Source organism: Schistocerca americana, chromosome 5, assembly GCF_021461395.2.
Source record: "Schistocerca americana isolate TAMUIC-IGC-003095 chromosome 5, iqSchAmer2.1, whole genome shotgun sequence".
NCBI lineage: Eukaryota > Metazoa > Arthropoda > Insecta > Orthoptera > Acrididae > Schistocerca > Schistocerca americana.
In genome coordinates, this window is record NC_060123.1 from 199,707,020 (window position 1) to 199,725,157 (window position 18,138).

Here is an 18,138-nt window from a genome sequence, read left to right on the forward strand (position 1 = left end):
TACTTTTTGCATTCTTGTTCAATTTTAATACCATTAATATGTTTTCTTCATGTGCATACAGTATTTACACTCCTGTTGCAGCTCACGCTACTGTTCAGTGAGGTATACAACTGTTATTCTCACATAAGAGAGAACATTTCAAGGCATTTCGATCACATTACTGACAGTTCTGGCTGACTGCTGTAAAGTTTGCTGGCTACACTTAATACCATTTATTTGGCTGCGGGCTACACTTAAAAATAGGTACATAATTGCTATTATCAAGTGTGATCCGTTTAGAAGGCCAGCTTTAAATGTTCACAATGTAGGAAGTGTTTGTTGCTATAACTCCATAAGAAGCATTTTTATTCCAGAAAGTTCTTATTTCCTTATTGGAAATAAACATTTGTTACTAAGGTGTAGCTTGTTTGTTGGTTGTAACCATCACAATAGAACTATCCTGTAGACATAACTAATGTATTCCCAGTGGTATGCTTCACATACTTGCAGAAATTATCAATATTCCTAATGTTTGCATAGACCAGCCACACCCTCATAGAGGAAGTGAATTTATATTGTCTCTTGTGCAGTCTCAAAGCCTATCCTGGCCTTATAGAGTGCATACATAGAGTTTGTTATTGACACTGTTGTCCAGCCCTTGAGTATCATATGATTAACAGCTTTGAGAAGCCCCTCAAACAAAATGGCCTCTCAGGCCCCATCACTTGACAAAACCTTGTTCATTCGTGTACACTCTGTTGCTGGGGTAAATACAAGTTTTTCATTCCTTTTATTTCTTCTTAAGGTGTTAACACCAACTTAAGACAAGCTAGGGAACTAGTCCATGTCCAGGCTGCTACTTTCTTTTGGACATACTGAATAGAATTTACCTGTTACAGCTGGAAACAACAATTGATAGAGTGAAAGACATTCACAAAGCTATTTTTGCTATTGTCAGAACCATCTTTGCTTCATTCACCAAAAGTCTTATCATTTCACTGTGCTCAGATAGTATAGCTACTATCAACAGAGATTCTATATAGCACGTGGAAAATAGGATGAAAGTTTAAAAAAAGTTGAAGTTTCCTATCTGTGCTTAAATCACTCTTCACATGCCATTGCCTTTTGTCACACACGTATGCTAGAATGCAGGTGATATAGTCTATCCATTTCAGATTCCTCTCTGTATCTACTCTTTTATCATTCGTTGAATAAATGTCTTGAATTTGAGTTTTCCAAAGAAGAGGAAAACATTAAATTATATTAAAATATTAATTTTGCAGTGGTGGTGAGAAACATCTAGTATAATATGTGAAAAACTAGCTGTGGAGGATGAGCATTAATTTACTAAATATAGTAATCTTCTCTGACATGCATCTCTGCAAACTACATTTGAAAGTTGGCTTTATGCTATCATTCCTCATGCAAAGGAATTGAAGTAAATAACAGGTCAACTGAATTTCAATATGATGTAAATGGGGTAGTGGTTACACTGTCCATATGTATGATAGTAACAGTCAGAGGAACAAAAAAAAAAAAAAAAAAAAAACTTCACAAAAGAAAATTTAGAAGTTTTAGGTGAAATAATTTCCTGAAAATTGTATTTGGGATGGTCTGTCTATATATAGTATAATGTACACTATCATTTGCCAAAATATTAAGAAATTAATGTTCCAATGTCCTTTTGGAAAAGTGTGCAGCTAGTGGAGATAATAAACACTAAATTTTGTACTTTCCAAGTTCCCTCACTCTGGAACGGGATCTGCCAGCCATCTATATTGCTTTGGTAAAGCTGTATGATCACATTACTTTCAAATTTCTAACTGCATGTAAATTCTATTTTCATTCTTATGCATGTCTGCAGTTTTCATATCTATTACATACTTTGCTTGAAATGCATGTATTCACTAAACGTATTGCACTTCACAGACTAATATTGTAAAGTCAGCTGGAAAATGCTTATGTACATAGTGTTTGCCCTTATAACATATTTGTAAGGTTTTACTCACACAATTTGCCAATGTTTCTGAATACCCATAAAAACCATATTCCTGTATTTAAATTTCTGAAATCTTCATGATGTACATGATCCATTTTGTTGAACATTGCACAGAATAGTTTTGGCGAGTAAACATATAGGTGTTTGCTCCACAGTAAGCCATTTCTTTTAAATCAAAATGAAGTTCAATATTTAGTGAGGTCATACATTTAATTTTGTTTATATGACATGCAGAGAGATTTTAAACATTGCATTATACTAGCTGTCTACAAACAAGTGCCACTTGGGTTTCTGAGCTGAAATTGGTTTTTGAAGTTCTGTTTTTTTATGGATCTTAACATACTTTGTAGAAATTTCCCATCCCAAAATTATTATAAGCTGTTGCTTAAAGAATACACACCATGCATTATGGAAAAAATATATTCATTACTAAACACCCAAGGAAAGTAAATTAGACATATTCTCAAACATCAGACTGTCTCTGCACAGTGACAATACATTCATAAGATAAAAATATTCAATTCACGCTTTTTTAAATCACCAATTTTGTGTATTTGAGCTCTGTTTTAAGAACATGATTCTGTTTACTGGTAAATCATCATTTACACTCAATTCATATTAAAACTACAAAATGTGCTCAGAATCAGTCCAGTGTCACCATCTGATTATCTGCAACAAATCTTTGCCTTGTAATGGAAAATTGTAGCTAGTCTATTAGTAATATTTGCAAGTACTATCACGATAATACAGTATTCAAATCTCTGTGTTCTTTTCTGGTTACTGTATGATAGATCATACTGCTTTATATCAGAAAACTGTTGACTGCTGTTGTCACTGGTGTAATAATTAAGAGATCACAGTTTTTCATAAAATGTGGAAAAATCATCTTATTCTCTCTGGAGTCAAATCAGTTACTGAAGATATAAACAAAAAATTTTTACATCGTCTTTGACAGAACAATTGTTTTCTCTTCATGTATGTCATCTGACCAAAACTTTTCACAAGCTGAAATACTAATATCACATGTCCTGTTCTCTGCCTTTGTTGTTTAGTTCCACACTCACGTAGTTTGCTTAAAGATGGGATCACTGATTATTTAAAAAACTAAAAAGAAATTTTTTGGTATATAAGAAGATATTTGTGGTACATGCTGTTGTGCTTTAAAGCGGTACAGGATTTGGTTGCTGTAAGAGGATAATACTGTTCCATAATACAGTAGAAGGCAACTTTTTTAAATGAACAGTGTCCCAATCTTTATGGTGTGTTTCTTAACCTGCGTGTTCACCTCTGGCAGGCGATCCCGTTCATTCAATCCACCAGGCTGAATTTGAACCTGAAATTGACAACGAGATTGTTATTGGAGTAGATGACAGCAACGTCATTCCTAATACCCTGGCTGAAATAAATCATGCAGGTATGTTTCCAAGAAAACTGTAGAAAATATTGTATGCTGTGTAATGTAATCAGATATGATTTGTTAGGTTCTCTGAGCCATTTTTTGAGGAGGGACTTCATTAATTTGTACAACTAGCTGTAATGTTTCTTAATTATATACCAGTGAATTGGGACGAAATCAAAGGACTTTGTGTGTTGTGAGTAGTTTTTTCCATATACTCAGAATGATTACTGAAGGTGCTTCACAGTTCATGATTTATCGTATCTTTTCCAGGTTCAAAGCTGCCTTCCTCCCAGGAAAAGTTGCCTATTTATACAGCAGAGACTCTGACTATTGCTATAGTTACATCATGCCTTGGAGCTCTAGTTGTTGGCTTCATCTCTGGATTTCTTTTTTCTCGGCGATGCAGGGGAGAGGATTACACAGACATGCCTTTTCCAGATCAACGCCATCAGCTAAATAGGTAGGCTAGCCGCTACCCTATCTCATTTCCCTAATAAGAACTTCACTCTATTTTCAGTCTATGTTGTTTTCATTTGTAGCACATTCTTTATGCTTCACAATTATTGCAATGATAATCAAAACTTTAGAAACTAGTCATTAAATGAAAGTTCAGACTACTTTTAAGATAGAAACAGCTGTATTTATCAAAACAGCTGCTGGTATTTTAGTAGAAGATACTAGTGGAAAAAAGCTAACAGGCTCTCAAGCTTTTGGAACCATAGGCCACTGCTTGGGACAAGGAGACAGGGAAAACTATTCAAAGCAAATGGCCATTTTTGACTTTTCAGAACTGTCCTTGTATATTATTTTCTCTGGCTTCCAGTAAAAGATACCTGGTTCCAAAAGACTGAGGATATGTTAACTTTACATGTGGCGGCCTGCCCTTCTTCCTCCATTTTATCAGTAAATACAGCTATTTGACATATATTAACAGTAGCACTAAGTAACTTGAGGTTTCTTGCAGAAATTTTCTTTTGCAAAATTAATATTTTTTAAACAATGAGAAATCCAGGATGAAATAATGACAGTATTATGAAAAGGATATGTTGTTACTCAGAACACTGAGTCACAGAAAGGCACAACAAAAAGACTGCTATACATTTGAGATTTTGGCCAAAAGGCTGTCCTAAAAAGTGGAAAACATACACACATTTGCACAAACACAGCTCACACCCACATGGCCACTGTCAGTAGCCACTGAGACTCACGTGTGTGTGAGTTGTGCTCATGTAAATATTTGTGTGTTTTTGCACTTTAGAGGAAGGCCTTTTTGCCAAAAGCTCAAAATATATAGCAATTTTTTTGTTGTGGCTGTCTGTGACTGAGTGTCTGCTCTATATGCTGAGTGACAATCTATCCTTTTCATTATATTGTTGGTAATATATCTGTAAAACATTTGTAAATAATAAAACTGGGAATATAATGAACCATCAGTCTGCCATGCAGTGAATACCGAAACAGAAAATAAACTTGGTTTTCATTGAATGTAACTGTCTTTTTCCATTTACTTTTGTTTGTTCATATGTACTTATTGAATTCTCTGTTATTATGATACTCTGTAGTTTCTGAATTGTTTACTTTTATTTTCCCAACAGAAGAAGTAAACTTATTTCAGTATAAGATGATCTTTTTATAATCATAACAGGTAGAATTTATAGTGAGACAGAAATCTCGATGTTTTCTATTTCACACACAATTTTTCATTTTCAAATTACAATTTTGGTTGCGTTATCTAAATGCATGCTGACTGGAACATTATCCTGTTTTAAAAGTGAAGTCTGGAAATGATGTAAAATGAGTGAACTATGCACTGCAATCACTGATAAAATATTGTGTGGCTGAAACTTTTCTTTCTAAAATGATTATGAAGCTGTTAGTGATAGACAGCTAACAACTGTTTCATACTACACCCTCAGATCCTGTGCTGGTTTCAGCTCTTCTGCAATACGAAGACCTTACAGATGAGACTAACAAGCACAGGGAGCGGAAGAAATGTGATAACAGAAATTTGGGAAGGACAGCATACAACAATGTAAGGAAAGTTATAAACACAGAATTTCCTTCGTCCGATAAATTACTATCTGATTACAGTATCAGCACGGTTCAGAGCATTTAAGTAGCGTAGTTCAATGGGTGTTCGTCATAGTTTGTTGAATAGAAGACTGTTTATTTTTTGCATCCTATATGTTGTCAAATACTTGTTGAGGACCTACATATTTTTGCTTATTATTCACAATATTGTGAACTATGAATGTCAGTATGTATACAAAACATGACTGACGTCATAAACTTTCACAAAATTGTTCTCAGTATTTATCACCAGAGTAGTTAAACTGCATCAGTGCACAGTTCACTCAGACAATAGATGATTAATTTCTAATATGTAGGCACTTTGTCGTTTTTACAGTTTCTCTCTCTCTCTCTCTCTCTCTCTCTCTCTCTCTCTCTCTCTCTCTCTCTCTCTCTCCATAAATGCTTGGCTTTACTTTCTTCAGTAGCCTGCAGTGTTCTTCATGTTATAGGAACTGTGGATTAAAATTTAGAAGCAGTAAAATCACCATTTGCTAAAGATGTAAAGGAGATATCTCATTCTATGTAGCCCCTACAACATCTGCATGTTGAGGAAGCATGCTTGAACATTTGTAATTATCTTGCTAGTAAACTAATCAGATGTATTATTTTCAGGATCACTGAGGCTGGTCTGAATGCAGACTCACCCTATCTTCCACCCTGTGCCAATAACAAGGCAGCCATAAATCTTGTGCTCAATGTCCCACCAAAGAATGCAAATGGAAAAAATGCCAACTCTTCAGCTGAAAACAAACCAATACAGAAAGTAAAAAAGACATACATTTAGCAGAAATCTTTGGTATCTGTTTTGGTGCAGACCCATGCCACTAGAGTAACCAAGACTCTATTGAGAAATGTCCTCAAGAAAGTTAAAAAGATGTAGACTTCTGTAATCGAGAGCACCACTTTCCATAGTAATACAGAACAATATGAAATAAATACTACAGAAGAAGTCTTTGTTACACAAAAAAGTGTATAGTGATCTGTGATCAGTTTCTGCTAGTGGTGATTGTGGTTGTGGGAACAGATGTGCGATTTTTTTAAAGATGAACTTGACAAAGCAGGAAATGAAGACTAGTTTTTAGAATTGATCAGTGGCACTATTATCCTAGAGATGAATTGCAAGAAACTTAACAAAGGCAGCTATTTGTAGGAGGTTATAAAAGCAAGTTCATGATTTACCTACATTGTTCTAAATTAGCTACTCTAATGTCAGATGGAAGTTTAATACATTCCACTCAGAATCACAGAGCTTTTGTAGCAAAGATTGCCTTACATGTATGTGGTATGGTAAATTATGAAACTTTCATATGTTGCATCTAAGTGACTCTAATAGGAGTGCTTAAACGTCGGTGCTGAATAGTCAGCAGATAAAAACTTTGTGCTTTCTAAAATAGGCACATTGATAACCAAGAGAAAATCTTAAGACATGGAGTCAGGTGTATAAAATGCAGAGTTTCAGAAACCTGCCACAAACTATAATTTTTGTGAAGCACTACCCAATAGAATTTAGATAAGAAAAGCTCAGAATTATGTATATTTCAGTGCAGTGAATACTCTGTTAGACTTGAAAATGGGACATTTTATTCTCCTGACTGCATCACGTTAAACAAATGTCAACCCACCCAAAACTTCCAGTATTGTTTAATGTGCATATAGTTTAATCCGGCCTGTACAAATTAGTGCTAAGAATCTCTGTTTCATGTATTAGTTCAATCTCCATGCTACATGTGCTACATTATAAATGTGAAAAGACTGAGAGCTGGAAAATATTATTTGTATATAATTGAATGTACATATTTAAGTGACACATTGTTAATATTACATTAATAAGAATCCAGTGGCACTGATTCTGTGAGAAACCATCAGTGTGTGTTTTGAGGCTTTTGTGTCAGCACTTTGAGGCAATGTCTTTGCCATCAGAACTTAGAAAAGACATCAAAAAGAGTCTTTTCAAGGATTGTGCATGCCAGAAATGATGATTTCATGCATGCATGAGAGATTTTTGGTCAGATATCCTTAACTCATTGCAGTATATTTGTAAACAACCTGACAATATGAAGTTAATGATATGCAATGTTTTGGCGCAATTGTGTGGATATTTTTATATAACTGTATGTTATTATGATTGTTAAGTTGAAGAAAATAATAATATGAGACCATATTGTCAATATTTTGATTCATATAGAACACTTTAAATTTGCTTCATTGTGCATAGAATTATCATTGTGGCAAGTGGAAGAAAAATCAGCTCAGTTTTGGATAGTAATAGTTTCTTTTACTATCAGTTTATATTGTTCAAATATGGCAGAAAATCTTTCCCTCATATTGCATTTGACACGTCTGTTGCAATTTTTCTACACTTGTTTGTAAGTTTTATTTTACATGTCAGAGGGTAGTTAATAAGTAGATATACTTTTCTCAAGTTTTGGATTTTGCAATAATCTCACTGAAATCATGTAAGCAATTCCTGTGTGGAATGATGTATATGAAATACAACTTTGTTAATGTACTGAGAACCTCATTGCCATCAGCAGTGTTAAGTTTCATTAAGAGTCAGGAACCATTGCTGACAGCAATAAATTAGTGCTTATATTTTTGTGTCTATTCCGTGATGGCTTTTTAAATGCCAGTAAATGTCATATAATATAGTGTCAGAAATCTTTTTATTGGTGTATGGTTTCTTAGTGGTTAACCGTTCTTTATTTTTAAATGATGAAAACTCTTAAGCTCGTAAGTGGGTAAGAGAGACGAACACAACTGCAGCAGTTAAACTCGTAGAATATTAAATTTCAGTTAAGGTATGATACAGGTATAATTGTTTCGTAATTTGATTATTGTCAAATGAGACTCTACCATAACTTGTCACACATACTTCTGAGACCTCAGTAAACACTTCAACTAACACTGTAATGCTTTCTGTGCTTTATTATTATGGCTGTTGTGACTGTAGAAGGGAATAAGATAACCTACTCCAGAACTGTTTTACTAAAGTTTTGAATTTTGATTTTATTCATATTTTTGACTGGGTTGGTGAGCTTCATTTCCTGCTTGTAAACTTCATAAAGTGACTTTTAAAAAATGTGAGCCCTGTTTGATAACCTGTGTTAATGTGATCACAAGAAACTTGCATAAGTGATAGCTGACATTGTTACATAATAATTCAATATGAACCTTAGTGAATGAGATATTGAATATGTCTAGCCACAAATTTGAAATCTTGAGAGTATAACTTACTGAAATAAGTGTTTAGCTCACATCATTTACATTACGACATAAGATGTATTTAAATCATTTATTGTTCGATATTTGGAAAATGGATGACTAGTTAATATGATATGTTTCACTTCATAAACATTCTGGAAGCAGGTTATCTTCATGTAGTATTAAGTGATATTACAACACAAGCTTTATGCCACATACTTGTTATATCACAGCTGGTATTTCTATTTTCATTAGTCATACTATTATGTTTTGATTCAATGCAGATATTTGTTTATACAAAAATTTATTTTAAATAACTTAATCTGCAGTAAACATAGAACTAAATTATAAGAATAAGTCATAATTCTGTCATTAAATAGCAGATCTTGTGACTGTGGTACAGTCAAATCGCACAGACATGAAATAAGTATTTCTTGGTTTGAAGACAGATCAGGATTACAGAAAATGTGCACAGTAAGAAATAAAATATGCAGAATGAGAAGTTTGTTTACATTATATCAGTAGTTAAGATGCTGAAACAGTATATATTCTAAAAAAATACAACTCATGTATCTTATAACTGTAAAAAGTCTTGTTTTTGATATTAAAATATAAATTACAAAAACAGTGGTTTGTGGCTGATTAAGATCCAGTGGAGATTTCATTGCTGAGTTTTTTTAATGTGCAAGACAATGAAGTGATTTGCAGAGTATAATTAACAGATTATGATGTAAACATTCTAAATAATTCCTCTGATTTTTACCTGGAATTCACTGAGAAATACTTTCCTTTGAGCAGTGTATAAAATGCCCATCTCTTTGAAATGTCTCGGTGACAAATTTCAGACTAAGATTTAAATAAAACTTGCTTATATTTAGAACTTTCCTGGCACAGATATTCAATACTATTTCTATTTTCCTATGCTTAATACTTACATTAAATTAAAACAAAATGATGATTGGTCAGATGTGTAGCAAAACTGTATTAATTTGAGGTTTTGTATATGAATGTTATAACAATATTGCAATTTATTAAATTTATATGAAGGAGAATGAAAATGAATAAAACAAACTATCTTTGACTGATCAGTGTTCAGTGTGCTGAAAAAGAAGTACCAAACCAATCACATCTTCCTGTGAAGAGTTAGGAGCCTTTATCATTACATACATGTCTTCATAAAAAGGTGAGTGTCAAAATTAGGTTTATTACATATATACAAAAGTGTCAACCTTGCAGAACAACAAAGAGAAATATTACACTGTTTACAGATATTTATCCAGTGTAAATGCATGAGCATCTTCTATATTTGTAGAGTTTAATACTGAAGCTGATAGTACTTGAGACTGAACAGGTACATTTACTTCCTAGACACTGAGCAAATGGTTCAAAGTGTACAGAGGGCAAGTTAAAAATATTGAATTGTTCTAACTTCCAATACAGCCTCTGACAATCAGGTTAAGTGAACAGTCCTGCAACATTAATGTAGATGAACTATGAACTATAGTTACCTGACTGTACTTTGAAATAGTCACCTCCCACAACTATGCACCACTGAGTTCTGCAATACATGTCCTGGAAACCTTGCATGAAATCTTCCTTTGGGATGGTGTTCAAAAGCTGCGTCATGTTTTGTTAGATGTCAGGAATATCATCAAATCTCTATCCTTTCAAAACGAATTTGAGTCGAGGGAATAGGAAGAACTCTGGAGGATTGAGACCCAGCGAGTATGGTGTATGTTCAAGTTGCACACTTTTTCTTGCCAGGAACTGTTTGACAATATTGGGTGAGCATTGTCATGAGCAAAAAACCAGGAACCTTGTTGTGTACACTGAGGTCATACTCTGTGTAGACGTTGCATGAAACGAGTCAAAAATTTCAACGTACCGTGCAGTGTTTAACATCCATCCCTCAGGTAGGAATTTGCTAGGGAAGCAGTGGTTGGGAAGGGAGTGGGACAGGGTTGTAGCCTCTCCCCGATGTTGTTCAATCTGTATATTGAGCAAGCAGTAAAGGAAACAAAAGAAAAATTCGGAGTAGGTATTAAAATCCGTGGAGAAGAAATAAAAACTTTGAGGTTTGCTGATGACATTGTAATTCTGACAGAGACAGCAAAGGACTTGGAAGAGCAGTTGAATGGAATGGACAGTGTCTTGAAAGGAGGATATAAGATGAACATCAACAAAAGCAAAACAAAGATAATGGAATGTAGTCGAATTAATTCGGGTGATGCTGAGAGAATTAGATTAGGAAATGAGACACTTAAAGTAGTAAAGGAGTTCTGCTATTTGGGGAGCAAAATAACTGATGATGGTCGAAGTACAGAGGATATAAAACGTAGACTGGCAATGGCAAGGAAAGCTTTTCTGAAGAAGAGAAATTTGTTAACATTGAGTATAGATTTAAGTATCAGGAAGTCGTTTCTGAAAGTATTTGTATGGAGTGTAGCCATGTATGGAAGTGAAACATGGACGATAAATAGTTTGGACAAGAAAAGAATAGAAGCTTTCGAAATGTGGTGCTACAGAAGAATGCTGAAGATTAGATGGGTAGATCACAAAACTAATGAGGAAGTATTGAATAGGATTGGGGAGAAGAGAAGTTTGTGGCACAACTTGACTAGAAGAAGGGATCGGTTGGTAGGACATGTTCTGAGGCATCAAGGGATCACCAGTTTAGTATTGGAGGGCAGCGTGGAGGGTAAAAATCGTAGAGGGAGACCGAGGGATGAATACACTAACCAGATTCAGAAGGATGTAGGTTGCAGTAGGTACTGGGAAATGAAGAAGCTTGCACAGGATAGAGTAGCATGGAGAGCTGCATCAAACCAGTCTCAGGACAAGACCACAACAACAACAATGCCTTGACTATTGAAAAAGGTGGTGAGTTTCGTTTTGATGCATGATTTTGTGGCTCTGACCTTTTTCTGGCGAGGTGATGTCAGAAAATGCCATTCCGCATTTTGCCATTTTGTTTCAGGGTCATACCAGAGACACCAGGTGTCTTCCTCAATGACAATATGGTTCAAGAAACTGGGTGTCACATCCACTGTTTCAACAAAATCCTGTAAAGCCTCTAAACGTGCTTGCTTCTGATTCTCAGTCAAGTGATGTGACACAAGATAACACATTTTCTCTTTCCTAACTCCTGGGTAAGGATTTGTTGCATGGATTTACAGTTCATCTGCAGTTCATCCACTATCATGTGAACAGTTAAATGATGGCCATTCATGATTAATGTCCTCATTTTCTCAACATCGCTGATCGCCCACTATGGGGCTTGTCAGAAAGAATTTCCCGGCCTCCTTGAAAATGGGTGAACCACTCGTGTACACACTTCATGGACATTGTTTGATTCCCATAAACACATACCAACATTGCGTGCATTTCTTTTGGTGTCTTGTCAAGTTTAAAACAAAACTTTAAATTGCTCCTTGGGCTCATTTAATGTCCTGTTCTCAGTTCAGAACCAATGCACTAAACAATCACTTCATCCAACAGGTCTAACATGGAACAAACATGATGCTCAACTGAACTACAGTGGGGGCAGGTTGTCAACACTAGCTGCTATGCAGGTGCAGCATTGTGAGTCGCCGGTTTGACAGTTCTGGCTTAATTCACCGAACTTTGTTGTCAGAGGTTGTATTTATTTTCTCCAGATGAAATATTCTTAAAAAATGGGAAAATCTAGAAACCTAATTGTATCTTTTAGTGGCCTGCTTCTGTTCAAGCAGCTGATGAACATATTTCAGAATCTGTCTCAAATGTTGTTAGCCCTTTGACACTGAACTGTTACCCAGGTTATATGATTACTGTTATCTATGCTCGAATGCTGTTAATGTGGTTATACACGCCTTCCCTACCTCTTAGTTTAGTAGGCAGCTTTAGCTGTTCTGACTCTAAGGTACCCATGTAGTGTAAATTTGTTAAAGTGGATAGTTGCAGTTATGTCTGAATCCCCTAGCACCTATTCTAAACTTGCACTTCTTGAAGTATTTGTGTATACTTATTGTTTTCAGCTTCAATTTCCATATAATTGTTGTTTAGAACTGCTATCAGAGTATTATTCTGATTGCTTTTCTCTTCTAAGTAAGTGAAGAAAATTTCTATAGATAAAAGAAATTTCAGTGTTGTGCAAAGGAGAAAATCCTGGAGGTATCACTTGCTCAAAATAACAAGCCTTTGCCATTTACATCAGTGCATATTAAACACGTTTTGCTTTTGCGAGAGGTATAGTCTAGAGTGTTGCAGAATCTAAAAAAAGAAATGGCGGTGAAACTCTTGTGAAAGAAGAAAAAGTATTTTTTTTGCAAAAAAAAAAAAAAAAAAAAAAAAAAAAAATTCTCTCTGTGTAAACAGGTTTTTGATTGCTTAAACAATGGAAAGTCAAGGATAGAATAACTACAATATGGAAAGGATAGATTGCTACTCACCACTTAGAGAAGGAATTGAGTCGCATACAGCCACAGTGAAAAAGACTGCAAAAATATTAAGCTTTCAGACAAAGTCCTTCTTCTGTACGAGAAAACATATATATTCACATGAGCACAAGTCACAAAAAAATGTGGCCAATTTTTCTAACACCCAGAAACAGGGGTCTGTGTAAGATGTAAGATGTGAGATGTGCTTGTGTGGGTGTTTTTGTGTTTTATATTTCAGAAGAAGGACTTTGTTTGTAAGCTTAATATTTTAGCAGTCTTTTTCATTGTGCCTATCTGCAACTCAATACCTCCTCTATGTGGTGAGTAGCCATCTATGCTTTCCATATTGCCGTTTGATGATTTAGCTTTAGAACACAAATGTTCAACAGGAAAGTTTGAGGCATCCTGTAATATTCCACATTTCTGGCAGAAAACCTTATGAAATGTGTAGAAAAAAAAAAGAAAAAAAACAAGCTCTCTTGTCATAGGTTGTGTGAAAAACTGAAAACTGTTGAGTGTCTATTCAGATACTTTTGTTGAAGATTCAGTTTTCACAAAAATTAGATCTTGATGTCATTTTATGTCCATTTTGAGAAAGCTTAACTCCAGTGACAACTCCACAAGTACCAGAGGGGACAGTTTATTCAAACTTTCAAGTATTGTTAATAAAGGCTGAAGGGGACGGGTTTCATAATGCATTTCATCCATACCAAAAGCTCTAAACTGACCAATGCTTACTGCTGTTGAAACAGTGGTTACCTTTTAATAAATTTATTCTATAAAAACAGTATAGGTTCAAAATAAAAATATACTGATTGTCAGACTAAGGTACTTGTACAAGTGAGAAAACATTAAATTGGGTCCGAGGGTTTCGGGGAAAACTGGTTGTCAAGCAACAGCTTCTTTCCCTGGCTTCTCATCCAATCAACAACAATGCACACATGCTGGTACACAGAGAAATTAAATTTGTTGACTGGTGTAATGCTTGCCGTGAAACCAGGTGAGATGGCACATCTCACAATAATTAAGGAACTGTAGCCCCACTCAAAAACTGCAGATTTAAATCCTCAACTGCCCACAGATATGTTCCTGCTCACATCTAAGACATAAGTGTTAAATTGTAAGTGTTAAATTCATAAAGTAAGTGTTAAATTCATAAACTGCTGTCTTCTCATTAATTTTCAGAGACAGCTACAAAAGATGTAAGTTTCGGAGCAGAAGACAATTCAGTAATATTCAAAATACTTACCTGGATGGATAATAAATAGGTGTTGATGCTTGTTGAGCAAATTACCACATCATTTTTCTTCAATGCAAAATGTGTTATTGTGATTCTATTGGAATTTGTTGCATCTGTACATCATTAGAAATAACGTTCTAATCACCAAAATGTTGAACATTCATGGTTTATTTGTAGTTTCTTCCCTTCTCACATCTTAGTTACAAAACTATTCACTAACAGTCAGACTTACCAAAAGTTGCACCAGAATAAAGACATATCTGTGTCAGAGTGAGCAAGAATTGTGCCAAAAGTGCTAAGCACACTGAACCACATGGTTTAGCCATAGTCGCTTCCATAATCTAAAATTCAGAGGTGTGTTTACTTCTTTGTTAATATGTGTGGTATACTCACAGTTTTATAATGCAAATGATTTCCTTACAAAATACACATTAAAGTTTGCTTGGAATTTAGGCTGGCAACAATTGCAATGATGACTTTTATCCCTTTTTTGATGAAATTCTCAAACTTTTCACTTTTAACTTGTTAATACTTCTCTTATGTACTTTGGGCCTTAACAGTCACCCACAAGAATTAGAATATTAATTAACAGCCTGTTATTCTTTTCAGTAAACAAAACTTTTCAAGATAATAAATCTTTATCAGAAAATCACATAATTCGTGAGATATTAGCAATACAACGTTCTGTGCAACCCTGTTGGTGTTTGATAAGGTCAGTCATTTCATTTACAGAATAATGAATGTAAATAGAAGAAAATTTATGGAAAAATGTGCATAACTGGGTAACAATAATATAATAGTGTGAAATAATACAAGAAATGAAAGATTAACTGCAAATAATGAAGTAGGCTGTACAAAGGTGTCGATTTGTGTTAGTTGCATGTAACATATTTTCAGTACACGAGCCTCAGTCTGTTGCATTACACCACCCAGATTTTTTATTAGCTGTGGTTTCCTTCATTCAGTTAATGACACAAAAATCTGAAAAGCCCGCAACACACACACACACACACACACACACACACACACACACACCTTGAGTTGCAAATTACAATTCTGACATGCAACGAAAGTGTGGCTTCATTTCTGCTTGCAACAACAATATGGTACATATAATTTGTGTTTCATGTTCTGGCAAGGTAATTTTAAATTTTTGTGCTGTTGTCTCACCAGTAACACAGTAAAAAATGCCACTAGCAGAGCGTCTTTTGACTCTGGTAAGACAAATAATAAAAACTGATCCAAAAGAAGAGAGAACAGCTAGGACAGAAAGACGTACTGTTGACAAATGTGCTCTATAATTTGTATTGGAGGGCAGCATGGAGGGTAAAAATCGTAGAGGGAGACCAAGAGATGAATACACTAAACAAATTCAGAAGGATGTAGGCTGCAGTATGTACTGGGAGATGAAGAAGCTTGCATAGGATAGGGTATCATGGAGAGCTGCATCAAACCAGTCTCAGGACTGAAGACCACAACAACAACAATTTGTTGGGAGACTTTTTTCCAAGTACCACTGTAGTGGCCAATCGAGGAAAGGTTCTCGTGTTCTTTCACAACAAAAAATATACAAAAACAAAATAAACAACACAAAATTGCATATTTCAACTTTATTTAGAGACTTGCAATACAGAGAAGAATTGCTGACCGTTGCAAACTGTTCTAGAAAAATGAAACTAAAAAGATAATAAGATATCTGACTTTCAAGTTTCTGTCCACATAAATTACTGCATTGACATTCATAGTGTTTAAGAGTTGTATTACCTCTTTTTATATGTGTAGTGGAAAAAAAGTTATAAATGCTACCCATATTGTATCAATTTTCCACAAACTACATGACACCTTGATATTTTTGGCTGTGAAGGTCAGCTAGGAGCAGTTTATTCAGCTTATGCATTCTAAATGTACATGCATATCTCCATAGTCTTTTGACTTTGAAGCTCAACAGTGGATAATTGTTTGCTAACATAGACAAATGGCAAATGTTGGACATTTTTAGATTTATTTCATTCATTAATTGTGTTCTGTAGATCAGATCAAGAAGGAAAATATTTGGGGGTTGGAACATGTAAAGGTAAGCATTAACAAAAGACCAGATGAGGAAATAACAGAAACTCCATCTGTAGGCTGCACTGTACTAACAATAAACTGTCACTGTACTACACGATGCAATTTGTACTTAAGAAAGCTAAATCTGATGAAGTAAATTGGAAAGAATTTAGCTATTTTGAAGAAAAGCTGCTAAACTTGATGTTTACTGCATTATGTTGGTATTTTTCATGGTAAATGGTTACCTACACAGAGCCTGCTTACAACACACTACCAATTTTCGTACAGAGAACACTGCCATCTGACTTGTACGAACAAGGATTTTTCAGTCTTTTTGAATCTGGATACTTGGATAATATGTTCAAATGGTGGCCGTGAGCTATGTTTTTAATTTTCTATGTAGTTGTAGTGTATTGTATTTTTATCAGTCCAGTGTTAGCATTTAGTGCAGGGTGTACAAGTGCTGCTGGACAGGTCAAAGTAACATACCATAACATATTGCATGAACAAAGAAGGAAAAGAGAGTGAGGGGAAAAAATCACATGAAGGAGCAACATAAACAAAAGTTGATGGCTGCAGAAGAGTGGCACTAGTAGCACCACTATGAGGATGCAAATCAAGTTTGCTTTAAATAATCACTGTAATGGTCAAGAGTGTTAATTACCTCTGAGATTGGACATGGTGAGTTCACGTTAGTCAAGAATGTCTTTAAAGCAACAATGATGCCATTATCCACCCCCTCACTGATTTGGAACAAGTGTGTGCAACAAGGCCTATGAGAAGCTGGATGTTTCTTCTGTGCTGCTGCAGTAAGACTTGGCAGGAATGTAGCCATGTACATGATTGCTGGCAGTGGTAGTCACAGGAATGTATGGTTGCAAGAAGACCGGGCTCTGGACAGTCACTTGGTACTACTGAGAGGTAAGTGTTTTCTGATGAAAGCTGGTTCAGTCTAGGTGCCAGTAATAATCGTGTGTTGGTTAGAAGGGGGCCAGTTGGAGGTGTGCTACCAACCTGTCTGCATCTACATCTACATCTACATTTACATTTATACTCCGCAAGCCACCCAACGGTGTGTGGCGGAGGGCACTTTATGTGCCACTGTCATTACCTCCCTTTTCTGTTCCAGTCGCGTATGGTTCGCGGGAAGAACGACTGTCGAAAAGTCTCCGTGCACGCTTGAATCTCTCTAATTTTACATTTGTGATCTCCTTGGGAGGTATAAGTAGGGGGAAGCAATATATTCGATACCTCATCCAGAAACGCACCCTCTTGAAACCTGGCGAGCAAGCTACACCGCGATGCAGAGTGCCTCTCTTGCAGAGTCTGCCACTTGAGTTTGCTAAACATCTTCGTAACGCTATCACGGTTACCAAATAACCCTGTCACGAAACACGCCACTCTTCTTTGGATCTTCTGTATCTCCTCCGACAACCCGATCTGGTACGGATCCCACACTGATGAGCAATACTCAAGTATAGGTCGAACGAGTGTTTTGTAAGCCACCTCCTTTCTTGATGGACTACATTTTCTAAGGACTCTCCCAATGAATCTCAATCTGGTACCCGCCTTACCAACAATTAATTTTATATGATCATTCCACTTCAAATCGTTCCATACGCATACTCCCAGATATTTTACAGAAGTAACTGCTACCAGTGTTTGTTCCGCTATCACATAATCATACAATAAAGGATCCTTCTTTCTATGTATTCGGGCATTACATTTGTCTATGTTAAGGGTCAGTTGCCACTCCCTGCACCAAGTGCCTATCTGCTGC

At 35.5% G+C, this 18,138-nt stretch overlaps 1 protein-coding gene across 1 annotated transcript in view; it reads left to right on the forward strand.

Annotated features, from left to right (window-relative positions):
• LOC124616260 (semaphorin-1A) overlaps nt 1-9,739 on the forward strand; it is a gene marked incomplete at its 5' end in the record, with an annotated part of 362,538 nt that extends 352,799 nt beyond the window's left edge. The window contains 3 exons of the mRNA XM_047144564.1: nt 3,273-3,392; nt 3,648-3,837; nt 6,063-9,739. Coding sequence (XP_047000520.1) covers nt 3,273-3,392; nt 3,648-3,837; nt 6,063-6,234 — 482 coding nt within the window. The remainder of the gene's footprint in view (nt 1-3,272; nt 3,393-3,647; nt 3,838-6,062) is intronic.
• Nucleotides 9,740-18,138: the final 8,399 nt, after the last annotated feature.